General features: G+C 53.2%; 1 protein-coding gene across 3 annotated transcripts in view; it reads left to right on the top strand.

Moving 5' to 3' along the window:
* The window catches only part of ZNF862 (zinc finger protein 862), a 38,053-nt gene extending 26,120 nt beyond the window's left edge, over nt 1–11,933 (top strand). For all 3 annotated transcript variants that reach the window (XM_045496085.1, XM_045496084.1, XM_045496086.1), the window contains 3 exons: nt 3,629–3,733; nt 5,039–7,153; nt 8,690–11,933. In XM_045496085.1, the coding sequence (XP_045352041.1) occupies nt 3,629–3,733; nt 5,039–7,153; nt 8,690–8,865 (2,396 nt within the window). In that variant the 3' untranslated portion in view covers nt 8,866–11,933. The remainder of the gene's footprint in view (nt 1–3,628; nt 3,734–5,038; nt 7,154–8,689) is intronic.
* Nucleotides 11,934–11,963: the final 30 nt, after the last annotated feature.

Genomic DNA, 11,963 nt, shown 5'->3' on the forward strand with positions numbered 1-11,963 from the left:
TTCTTTCCCCGGGGGCTTCTGTTATCAGGTCTCCATTCTCCTGCCCTGTCCGACAAGCTGGTTATTCTTTAGGCCTGCACAGCTGTGGCCTCAGAGTTTCCTTTGTCCCCCTCCTGTCCCCTGGCTGTATCTCTTCCAGGTTTATATCTTCATTTTTTGGAGCACATCTTCCAGTAACTTCCCAAGAAAGGCTGCATGGGAGGACATGCCTTATGCTGCTTTCCAATTGGTAGCTTGGAGGGGGGGGGGGTGGTGGCGCCTAGATGGCTCAGTTGGTTGAGTGTCCAACTTTGGCTCAAGTCATGGTCTCACAGTTCATGAGTTCGAGCCCTGCACTGGGCTCTGTGCTGTCAGTGCGAAGCCCGATTCAGATCCCCTGCCCCCCTTGCTCTCTGCCCCTCCCCTGCTCTCTCTCTCTCTCAAAAATAAATAAACACTAAAAAAAAAAAAAAAAATGGTAGCTTTGAAATAGTTTCCTCAGTATTTTGAAAGCATTGCATTTAGGTTTTACTGGTGCTGTAGAGAAGTTAAAATACCTTTTTTTTTTAAATTCTTTTTTAATGTTTATCTTTGAGAGAGAGACAGAATGTGAGCAGGAGAGGGGAAGAAAGAGAGGGAGACACAGAATCCGAAGCAGGTTCCAGACTCCGAGCTGCCAGCACAGAGTCTGACATGGGGCTCGAACTCATGGACCACGAGATGATGACCTGAGCCTAAGTCAGACGCTTAACCCACTGAGCCACCCAGGCGCCCCTAAATACCTTTTTCTAACTAAATCTTTGAACACAGCCTGTTTTATTCTACTCTGAAAGTTTTCAAGACCTAGTCTAGTGTTCTGAAGTGTTTATAGCATCAGTGACTTTTCACTTCTTGTTCTGGGTACCTAGTGCTTCCCTTCCACTTGAAAACTTGCATTTTCCGGTTTGGGGGGACATTCTTGTATGATTTCTTCCTATTGATTTTCTCTTTTCTTTCCTCCAAAAAGCCCTATCAGTTAGATAGTGGACTTCCTAAATTGAGCCTCTGGTTTTATTTTCTTCTCCTTCCCCACTTCTCCCTCCTTCTGCTTCTCCTTTTCTGCTTCTGTCTTTTTTGTTTTACTTTCTTGGAGATTTTCTCAATTTTATTTGCTAACAATCTACTTAATTTTGTCATTTGTTCTATCGTATTTTGTTGTTTTTTAATGCTATTTTTGAGGGAGAAAGAGACAGAGCGTGAGTGGGGGAGGGGCAGAGAGAGAGCGAGACACAGAATCCAAAGCAGGGTCCAGGCTCTGAGCTGTCAGCACAGAGCCCGACATGGGGCTTGAACCCATGAACTGCGAGATCATGACCTGAGCCAAAGTCCGAAGCTTAATCAACTGAGCTGCTCAGGTGCCCCTCTTCTATCATACTTTTAATCTAAGAACCCCTATGACTCTCTTTGTGGGTGACTATCGTGACTTTTCTCTCTGGGAACAGGAATTCAGGCTTGTTTTTTGGAGATCTGTTTCGTTCCTTGCAGTTTCTCTAGTTCCTCCGATCTCTTTCCTGCCCGTTTCATGTCAGAGGCTTGTCTTAAATAAATATCGTGTGGTTCATCCAGGTTTAAGAGTAAAGCCTTGACAAACCTTGGCTGGAAGCTCTGTGCGCAGCTGGGACTCATCAAGGGGTGGGTTTCACTGCAGGGTGTCCGCTGTGAACCTGTAGGTCTCACTGAGAATCCTGCAAAAGTCAATGTCCCGGAGGCCTTTGGGGCAGAAGGGGACAGGGAGGGGCAATTCTCTTTCTCCAAAGAAAACTCTTCCAGGGGCACCCGGGTGGCTCAGTCCGTTAAGCATCCAACTCTTGATTTCGGCTCAGGTCATGATCTCACCAATCGATCGTGAGTTCCAGCCCCGTATTCAGCTCTGTGCTCGGAGCCTGTTTGGGATCCTCTCTCTCCCTTTCTCTCTGCCCCTCCCCTGCATATTCTCTCTCTCTCTCTCTCTCTCTCTCTCTCTCTCTCTCTCTCTCAAGATAAATAATAAATAAACACTTTTAAAAGAAGAAAAGAAAACTCTTCCAAGTCCCCTGGTTGGGGCCAGAAGCCGAGCCTGTGTTCTTGGAGCTGAGTAGTGCACATTTCCGAACACAGACTCTTTCTTCATTATCATGACCCTTCTCCTTCTTTGTCCACTATCCCCACCCTCCCCGGGCCTGGAACCTTCCCGCTTCTGTTTTTCTGTGGACTAAATCTCCATTCTCCTCCTCAAGTGAGGGTAGGTGGGGGTGGCGGTGTTCTCTGGTTTCCTGGGGCAGGTGGGACGACCCGGGTTGGAATGGTCTCTGCAGACTGTGGGCCCACCCTTTCTACCCGTTTCTTACTCACCACCTTCTGCTGCTCATGGCCCCTTGTCCCGAGTCTCTGGGGGATTCTGCCATTAGATCTGCTTCTTTCTCCTTGCCACCTACTTTGCCAGCATCTGGTGTTCAGTAACTTTTCCTTGTATTATTATTATTATTATTCCATTGCCCTCATTTTAGACATGTTTTAAGGATGTATCCAGTCTACTGCACTTTAACAATGTATTAAATTATATTTTGATTGGTGGTAAATATATGGATACACACTCATAACAGATATAAATATATAAACGTATTCAAGTGACCCTAGAGATGAATAGTGACAATAATCACTATTTTACCAGAAGCACCCACGCTTAGCAGTTGTATTTGTCTTTCCAAAGGGAATTTACACACACATTCACACACATACCAAAGCATGTAGGTAGATATTAATGGATTTTATTTTATTTATTTATTAAAAAAAAATTTTTTTTAGTGTTTATTTTTGAGAGACAGAGACAGCATGAGTGGGAGAGGGCAGAGAGAGAGCGAGAGGGAGACCCAGAATATGAAGCAGGCTCCAGGCTCTGAGCTGTCAGCCCAGAGCCCGACGCGGGGCTCGAACTCACAGACCGCGAGATCATGACTTGAGCCGAAGTCAGACGCTCAACTGACTGAGCCACCCAGGCGCCCCTATTTTAAATCAAGAAAGCAATTTCTTTGCCTACCCCTGAGAATATTCATTTTTTAAATAAAGGGCAGTGCTTAACCCAAAGGCCTGACCCGCTTCTAGTCATATTTAAGGTTCCTCTGCAGGTGGCAGACATTTTTAAGGGGCCTTTCAAGTGCCCCTTGAAAATAACTCATGTAGTAAGATACCTGCCCATAGGCCAGCCATGGTGGCTCTGGGGGCACTTGAGCCAGCATAGTGCCCGTGACAGTCTAACTCTTCTCGCTTGGCTTTACCATCCCTGCCCTCTCTCCTCCTGTTGTATCCTGTTTCCTCCGACACCCACCTTTCCTCTAGATGCAATCAGCTGACTCTTGTCTCCAGTGGCTGGTCCGCGGAGCTAAGGACGTTATGTATCCTGGCTAAGAGATGCACATTAGCATCTGGACCTGACTGCCTCTCGGGCTTTAGGCATAAATTGGCCTGCCACGTGCGTATGTTTTCATCGTGGCCCTGGCTGAATAGACTTTCTTAAGAGATAGACCCAGAGCCACCCCTGAGTATTTCCGTTTCCGTGACTAGCTTCGGGCGGGCTACTTGACTTGGTGGTCCACAGCAGGGACCTCAGTGTGACTCTTCGTCCCTGCATTAGGGCCTGCGGCTGCCAAACCAGACTTGATCTTGAAGCTGGAACGTCGGGCTGCGCCCTGGATCAAGGACCCAAACGGGCCCAAGTGGGGGAAAGGTCATCCTCCTGGTGAGTCTTGACCTACTGAGCTCTGAAGGGCACATCCTGGGGCCCACGTGGCCACAGCGAGTCACAGAGTGTTCACTCAGCCATCCCTGTCCTGCTCCTGTTGTGCAACAGGCCTTGTTTTAGGCCCTGGTGGACAAAGATGAGTAAGAAACTTAACTGTGCCGTCCAAGTGTCAGACAGCCTGGGAAACGGGGTCTGTACAGGAAAAACGAGGCCCTTTCATGAGCAGAAGTGCTAATGGGGTCTTTGGTAGAGCTGGTGGGGGCGATGTGTGGGAGACACTGGTTATAAGGAACTCTGTGACTGCAGGCCTGCAAGCCGCCCTTCTTCCCTCCCCCTCCAGTTTTTAGTGACAGCACCCTGGCCTGTGAGAGTTCACTGTTTTGTGTATCTCAGTCAGGGGCTTATTGGCTAGTAGCTACTGTGAATACTTCGGTACCTCCCTTCTTTCTTTCTTTTATAAGATTTTTTAAATGTTTATTTTTTTTTAATTTTTTAAAATGTTTTTATTTATTTTTTTGAAGGAGAGAGAGAGAGACAGAGCGAGTGGGGGAAGAGCAGAGAGAGAGGGAGACACAGAATCCGAAGCAGGCTCCAGGCTCCGAGCTGTCGGCACACAGCCTGATGCGGGGCTCGAACTCACGAACCGTGAGATCATGACCCGCGCTGAAGTCGGACGCTCAACCGACTAAGGCACCCAGGCGCCCCTTAAATGTTTATTTTTGAGAGGCGGGGGGAAGGGCAGAGAGAGAGGGGGACGTAGGATCCGAAGTGGGCTCTGCACTGACAGTAAACAGCCCGATGCAGAGCTTGAACTCACAAACTGTGAGATCACAACCTGAGCTGGAGTTGGACGCTTAACCAACTGAGCCGCCCAGGCGCCCCTGTACCTTCCTTCTTTCTGAGGCTCGTAAGACGACTTATGGATACTTAACCCCATTTCTTTGTGGTGCCTGAAAGAGGATTGAAGTCACTTGTTTATCCAATAGCATCTATGACCAAGGTGGCTCATTAAGCTTGCTAGCAGCTGATGTCACACGGTCCCAGGGTAGCTGTGTGGATGGAGAGAGGGAGGCTGGCTAAAGGTCCCACAAGTGTCAGTGGACCTCTCTTAGACCGCAAGCTGACTTACACAGATAACAATGGGGAACGGTTTAAAAAGAAGTCACTGATGATTTCTAGAAAGGTAGATCACATTCAGCTCTGCTTTGCATAAGGGATACTCATTAAATTGGATATCCTAGTTGATAGGAGGCTACAGAGTTCTGGGCAGCAACACTAAGCACATTTGTATTTGCTCCAAAGGGAAGAAGAAAATGGTGGCTGGAAGAGAGGCAGATGCACAGGCCTTGGCTGTAGAATCCACAGTGCTTCCGGCCCCTTCAGTGGAGACCCGTAGTTCCCACGGTAATCCCAGTCTTTGTGAAGCTGAAGTAGATGGACCCAGGAAAATCAAGAGGACTTACAGACCCCGTTCAATCCAGAGGTCATGGTTTGGGCAGTTCCCGTGGTTAGTAATCGACCCCAAAGAGACCAAGCTCTTCTGTTCAGCTTGCAAAGAAAGACCTAGTCTCCACGACAAATCATCCCGGTTAGTCCGCGGTTACACGGGGCCTTTTAAAGTGGAGACTTTGAAATACCACGAGGTCAGCAAAGCACACAAGCTCTGTGTCAACACCGTGGAAGTCAAGGAAGACGCCCCTCAGGCTGCCCCGGTCCCAGAGATCTCCAGTGACCTGATGGCGAACATGGAGCACTTTTTCAACGCCGCCTACTCCATCGCGTATCACTCGAGGCCCCTGAATGACTTTGAGAAGATCCTGCAACTCCTCCAAAGCACCGGGACCATGATCTTGGGCAAGTACCGCAATCGCACCGCGTGCACGCAGTTCATCAAATACATCTCTGAGACTCTCAAGAAGGAGATCCTCGAGGATGTCCGGAGCTCCCCTTGTGTGAGCGTGTTGTTGGACAGCTCCACGGACGCCTCCGACCAGTCCTGCGTGGGGATTTATATCCGCTACTTTAAGGGCATGGAAGTGAAAGAGTCGTACATTACTTTGGCCCCTCTCTACAGTGAGACGGTGGACGGATACTTTGAGACCATCATCTCTGCCCTGGATGAACTGGACATCCCCTTCCGGAAGCCCGGTTGGGTGGTCGGCCTGGGAACCGATGGCTCGACCATGCTGAGCTGCAGAGGAGGCCTCGTGGAAAAGTTCCAGGAGGTCATCCCCCAGCTGCTGCCTGTCCACTGCGTCGCCCACCGGCTGCACCTGGCCGTGGTCGACGCTTGTGGGGGCATCGATCTGGTGAAGAAGTGTGACCGGCACATTCGGACCGTCTTCAAGTTTTATCAGTCCTCGAATAAAAGGCTGAACGAGCTGCAGGAAGGCGCGGCTCCCCTAGAGCAGGAAATCATCCGCCTGAAGGACCTGAACGCCGTCAGGTGGGTGGCCAGCAAGAGGCGCACGTTGAACGCGCTCATCGTGAGCTGGCCGGCCCTGGCGAGGCACCTCCAGGGCGTGGCAGAAGCCGGGGGCCAGATCGGGCACAGGGCCAGAGGCATGCTGAAGCTGATGAAAAGCTTCCATTTTGTCAAGTTCTGCCACTTCCTTTTGGACTTCCTGAGCATCTACAGGCCTCTGTCCGAGGTGTGCCAGAAGGAGATCGTGCTGATTACGGAGGTGAACTCCACACTGGGACGGGCCTACGTGGCCCTGGAGACCCTCCGTCACCAGGCAGGGCCCAAAGAGGAAGAGTTCAACGCCGGCTTCCGGGACGGGCGGCTCCATGGCATCTTCTTGGACAGAATGCAGGTGGCAGAGCAGCGGTTCCAGGCGGACAGGGAGAGAATGATCCTGACCGGGATCGAGTACCTCCAGCAAAGGTTTGACACAGACCGGCCCCCGCAGCTCAAGAACATGGAGGTGTTTGACACCATGGCCTGGCCAAGTGGGATTGAACTTGCCACTTTTGGGAACGATGACATTCTTGCCCTTGCCAGATACTTTGAGCTCTCCCTCCCCGCAGGGTACAGCGAGGAAGCACTCCTGGAGGAGTGGCTGGGCCTGAAAGCCATCGCCAAGAACCTCCCGTTCTCCATGCTGTGTAAGAACGCCCTGGCCCAGCACTACCGGTTCCCCTTGCTGAGCAGGCTGGTGGCGGTGGTGGCCTGTGTGCCCGTCTCCACCTCCTGCTGTGAGCGCGGCTTCAGTGCCATGAACCGGATCAGGACCGACGAGAGGACCAAGCTCTCCAACGAGGTGATCAACATGCTCATGATGACGGCAGTGAACGGTGTGGCAGTCACGGAGTACGACCCCCAGCCCGCCATCCAGCACTGGTACCTGACCTCCTCAGGCCGGCGTTTCAGCCACGTCTACACTTGTGCCCAAGCGCCACCTCGCTCCCATGTGGGTAGGTCCGTGTGACAGAGTTCCTGGACGTGGAAAACGAAGGGAGAGAATCTTATCTTCCCAATCCCATGCTGACCTTGGACACGGAGGTGTTTGACACTGTGTCAGCTGTCACAATAGGCGTGGTCTCAGTGGGTGCGAGAGACACGACATCTACCCTCGCACAGCTTATGATCCGGCTAGGGAGGCAGGGCATACTCGCTGCGGGCAGCAGGGAGTAGTGCTGAGAGCACGAATTTTCGGAGCCAGTCTGCCCGCTGGTTCCGCTAACTAGTGTGTGACGTCGGGCAGGTTAATCGCATTGTGCTCTGGGTTTTTTTCTGTAAAGTGAATTAATGCGTGTCGAGTGCACAACGTCTGGCCTCTAATGCCAGCGGCACCCTCTGAAGGTTAAGACCAGGACTGGAAGTGACCAGAGGACTGGACAAGCTGGGGTGGTGAGCTCACGTTCTCTGCGGTGCTGTGTCGGCTCTTTCGGGAGGGAAGAAGTCAGGTCGGAGGGGCCAAGAAAAAGATTCTAGGTGGAGGAGAGGGCTGGGCCATCCTGGGCAGGGAGGCGTCTGTGAGGGGCACAGCCCAACTAGCCTGGGGGCCGGGGTGGGGACGGACTGGAGGGACGCTTATGTTATATGGGAGGTGAGTTACTGAGTCTGAAGTGAGCAAGTCTCCTCTTTTCAAGTAGTCCCTGAAAACCAAAGAGGTCCTCCAGGCTATTCGTGTGTCACTTCTCAGTGGCAGCAATGAAGTTCCTTCCTTGACATCTTGTTGTTTCTGGTCCCCTTCCATTGCTTGTGCTCCTGTGTGGTTACCGCCCGGTCTGTGGTCATCAGCTGCAGACAGGGTCTCAGGCTTGCCAGGGGCTCCCCAGGAAGCAGGGCGGCCCTGGCCCCATTGCTGGGCAAGGGGAGGGGCCTGGGGTGGAAGTGGAGAGAGGAGACGGGGAGAAAGGTAGGGAGCCGGAGAGTGAATCCTTCACCCACGCGTTTGCTGAGTGAGCTGCTCCCCGCGTCCAGCCGTGTGGGGGTGAAGGGTGCTCTCAAGTGTGCCCTTTTGCAGGGGGCGGTGGGACTAGTACATCTGAAGCAAATACAGGGCACTACCAGATTTGATAGGATAAGGCCCTCCTTCCCAGGCAGGGTTCTCAACCTCAGCACTGTGGACACTGAGGGCTGGAAGGTTCCTCGTTGTGAGGCCCGGCCTGTGTGTGATCGGGTCTCCAGCAGCACCCCTGACCTGCACCCCTTACATACCCACTGGGCCCCCTTGGCACTCACCCAGTTGTAGCGATCAGAAGTGTGTCCAGGCATTGCCACGTGTCCCCTGGAGGGCAGAATCGCCCCAGGTGAGGCCCACCACCCCAGAGTGAGAGAACAGAGCGAGTCTAGAACAGGTCTGCCAAGAGCAGCGCAGTCATATCTCCAGGCTGTTCTGCATTCTCACCCAGCATTCCTTGGGGCACAGTGGATGTGGGAAGGGGTCGTCATCTAATCAGTTTTCCCCTCCGTGTAACTGTGGGTTCTCTTTCCCCTCGCACAAGGACCAGGGCTCAGGAAGGAGAAGATGGGGGCACTCTTTGTGGAGGAGGCTGTGACCCAGAAACCGCCCGTTCCACCCTACAAGGAGCCGGTAGAGATCCTGAAGGACTGCATCGTGGACCCTCCTGACAGACTCCTGTACCCCCCTACCAGCCAAGAGGCCCCCAAGCTGTCTTGACGGAGAGCTCACGTCGGAGCGGGAATCCTAGGGATTGCCTTGGAGGCCCCCCTCCCGCCCCCTCGCTGCTGCCTTGCCCCTGGGAATCATGGTGACAGGCTCTCTGCAGAATCAAGGCTGCCCTAGAGTCTTTGCTTGGGGGAGGGGGTGCTCTCCAAGCACCAGGAAGTGGGCAGCGACAAGATAGTTAAGCCCGCCTCCCAGAGAGGCAGGGTAATCAGGAGCACAAACCTGCTTCCCAAGGCCCCTTTCTGAGCAACGGCGACCTCCTGGCATTTAAATATGCAGAAAGGTTCCTAGCTCAAATTCATTTTTAAGGTGCTTCAGGAAATAATCCCATCATGAAAGATTCCACCCCATGATCTGGTAGCAAGAGGACTTCTCTGAAATGGGAGAGAGGCTGTTGGGGCTTCCAGAAGCACCCCCCACCCCAGCATCCCCCCCGGATGGTTGGGGAGCGTTCTGGGGAGGCTGCCTACAGCCTCAGTGGCATGGAGGAGGCACTGTGAATGCAGAGGATCACCAGGCTCTAGGGACCACCGGCCCGGCTCTGGGTCTCACGCTGGCTCTACAGCAGAAGCAGGGAAGCTTCAACTTCAGATGGGACACTTGTACCAGAGAATTTCTCTACCTCCTCCAGGGGCTCCCTTAGGAGGGGCAAGCCAAACCCTCTCCACAGAGCACTCCAGAGAGGTCATCCCGGGACAAGGAGGAAAAGTCTTTCCTGGAGGGAGCCTGCTGCTTCCCCGCGGTGGCAGCACTTATGTTTGACCTGAGCCTGGTTTCCTGAGGAGCAGACACGTCCATGCTTTCACTTGGGAGGCTTGGGCTCCAGCCCCAGCTCTGCCGCAGGCAGAGGTTCAACCGTAATGAATCCCTTCCTCTTTCCTGTGCCTCAGTTTCCCTCTCCATGACGTGGCAGCAGAGAATTCAAGTGCCTGCTGGCTCCTGGTCTGCCACTGGGCTGATGAGTGACGGCGCCTCCAGCTCCCCAAGAGTCAGACCTCGGGCTGCACAGAGTGGACGTGGCTGCCTTCAGCCCTTGTCCTCGTCCCTTGCTACCAACGTCCTTATTGCGGGAACAGAGCTCCCTAAATGTGCCAGCAGCGTGGTGGCCTAGTCCGCTCTTCCCAGTTCTCTGGGACCCAGCCTGGGAGTCACTAGGGGTGCTTGTTAAATATGCTCAACTCCTTACCTGCTTGAGCGGATATCCGGGACTGGGGCTCAGCGATGGGCAATTTGGAGCAAGGTCCTCCAGGAACTTCATGGGCTCGCTCAAGCTTGAGAGCACTACCCTGGAGGCCCAGAAGGGTGTCTTGCACAACTATGTTCCCACTCCCCCTCACCCCTCTCCCCTCACTCCCTGAAGCAAAGCACTTTTCCCTCCAGGGCACTTCGTTTTGGTAGGTTCCTAGGCTGCTTATCTGCTGGGGATGATGTGGGGCCTGGGTCCCGCCTTCCTAACCTTCCTGGGTAGGAAACCAGGGGAGGTTAGAGGGCAGGTTTGACCCCTGCCTTTTGCTTGTTTTAGACAGGCAGGAAGTGGTGCTGCGTCCTGGCCTTGTGCCGGGGGCCCCCGCCCTGTGCTGCATGCTAAGTCGCCTGGCCCTCAGCCAGCGCTCTGTCCTCTCCCCTGTCCTGGGAGGTGCTCAGAGCCTCTGAGATGCTGGTATGGACTGTCGCCTTCTAACCACCCCCCCCCGCCCCGCCCCGGTTCCCAGTGTTTCTGACTCTCCCTTCCCGTCACCCACCTTTAGCACTTAGCCTTAGTGCCATCATCTTCCTGTTTTCTTCAGCTGCGAGCCAGGAATTCGTTCCCACTTTCTGCCTTCTATTAGTCTGTGGGAATGCCTCTCTTCCAGCCCCAGGGTCAGGGGTCTGGGGTATACCATGGGCCTTTAGAGCTACAGATCTGGCAGTGTTACTGTCCACACCGAGAGGGAGCCCAGGCCTCCCTCCCCCACTCACATAAGGTTCTGTGGGGAGTTCAGGACTCTGCCCTAGGTGAGGTGCTGGGGCTATAAATTGGTGGGGTGGAAGAGAGAAAGACCCCTTAAAATAGGGGTCGTTGCCCCCACCCTATCCATAGATCCCAAATGAGGTGACTTTCTGGCAAGCATCCTCCCTGGGGCTCTTCCATCCTGTAAGAATCCTCAGAGCATGTGGCTAGTCCCGCGAGCAGTGTTGTGTGTGTGAGCTACACACACAGTTCCCTGTGCAGCTCTAGGCGCTCAGGTGGAGGCCAGGTAAGGGAGCATCCAGCCTCCACATCCATGTACTGAGGAAGCCTCCAATACCAGCTTTTGAGAAAGTTGGGCCCCTTGGAGCGGGTGATGGAAAATGCTTTTTTTTTTTTTTTTTTTTTTTTGTGGCGATTTGCACTGTCCACATTTCTTGAGAGGCACAGGAAGGCTAGCTAATGCACAGAGGCCTACCGACGTTTTTGTGCAGGACCCCAGGGCTGACACGTGGTGAACACCTTTGCTGGAGACTATTACCCAGCCTGACCTCTTTGGTTTTGTTTCAAGGCACTTGCTGCATTTCAAATCCAGGGCCTGGAGACACCCTTGTTGGAGAGGCTTCCTATTTTTGCCTCACAAGAAAACAAGCTGAAGAGAAGGAGCAAGCCTTTGGCCAGAGTCCTAGCCACGCCTCCACCCTCCTGCACCAGCAACAGGCGCAGATCCTGGCATCCTCCCACCCCTGATGCCCAGAGGGTCTGACGTTCTGAGTAACCGGCATTATAACTGATGGTTTGATTTCAGTAGCCATAGAGACCAGGTGGGAGGGAATTCAGCCCCCTGCCCTCGCCAGACACCTAAGACAGTGTAACCTACCCCAGACCTTTTGGTTCTTCCTCAAGCCTACGTTGGGTTCCTGGGGCGCTAAGTATTTAGCAAGGCAGCGTGAAGATTGGCCGATTCCCTCATGCAGGTGCCCGTCAGCCAAGGATACTCAGGGCGATCGGCAGCCACTTCTGGCTTCAGAGACGCGCAAATGAGGTTTAAAAACCCCACGTTGGATTCGCAACTTTTTGCTCCCTGAATAAAGCCGTTTGTTTCGACCCATGCTTGCGTCCAGTAAGTCTCGCCGGTCAA

The sequence above is a fragment of the Leopardus geoffroyi genome, chromosome A2, assembly GCF_018350155.1.
Source record: "Leopardus geoffroyi isolate Oge1 chromosome A2, O.geoffroyi_Oge1_pat1.0, whole genome shotgun sequence".
Classification (NCBI taxonomy): Eukaryota; Metazoa; Chordata; class Mammalia; order Carnivora; family Felidae; genus Leopardus; species Leopardus geoffroyi.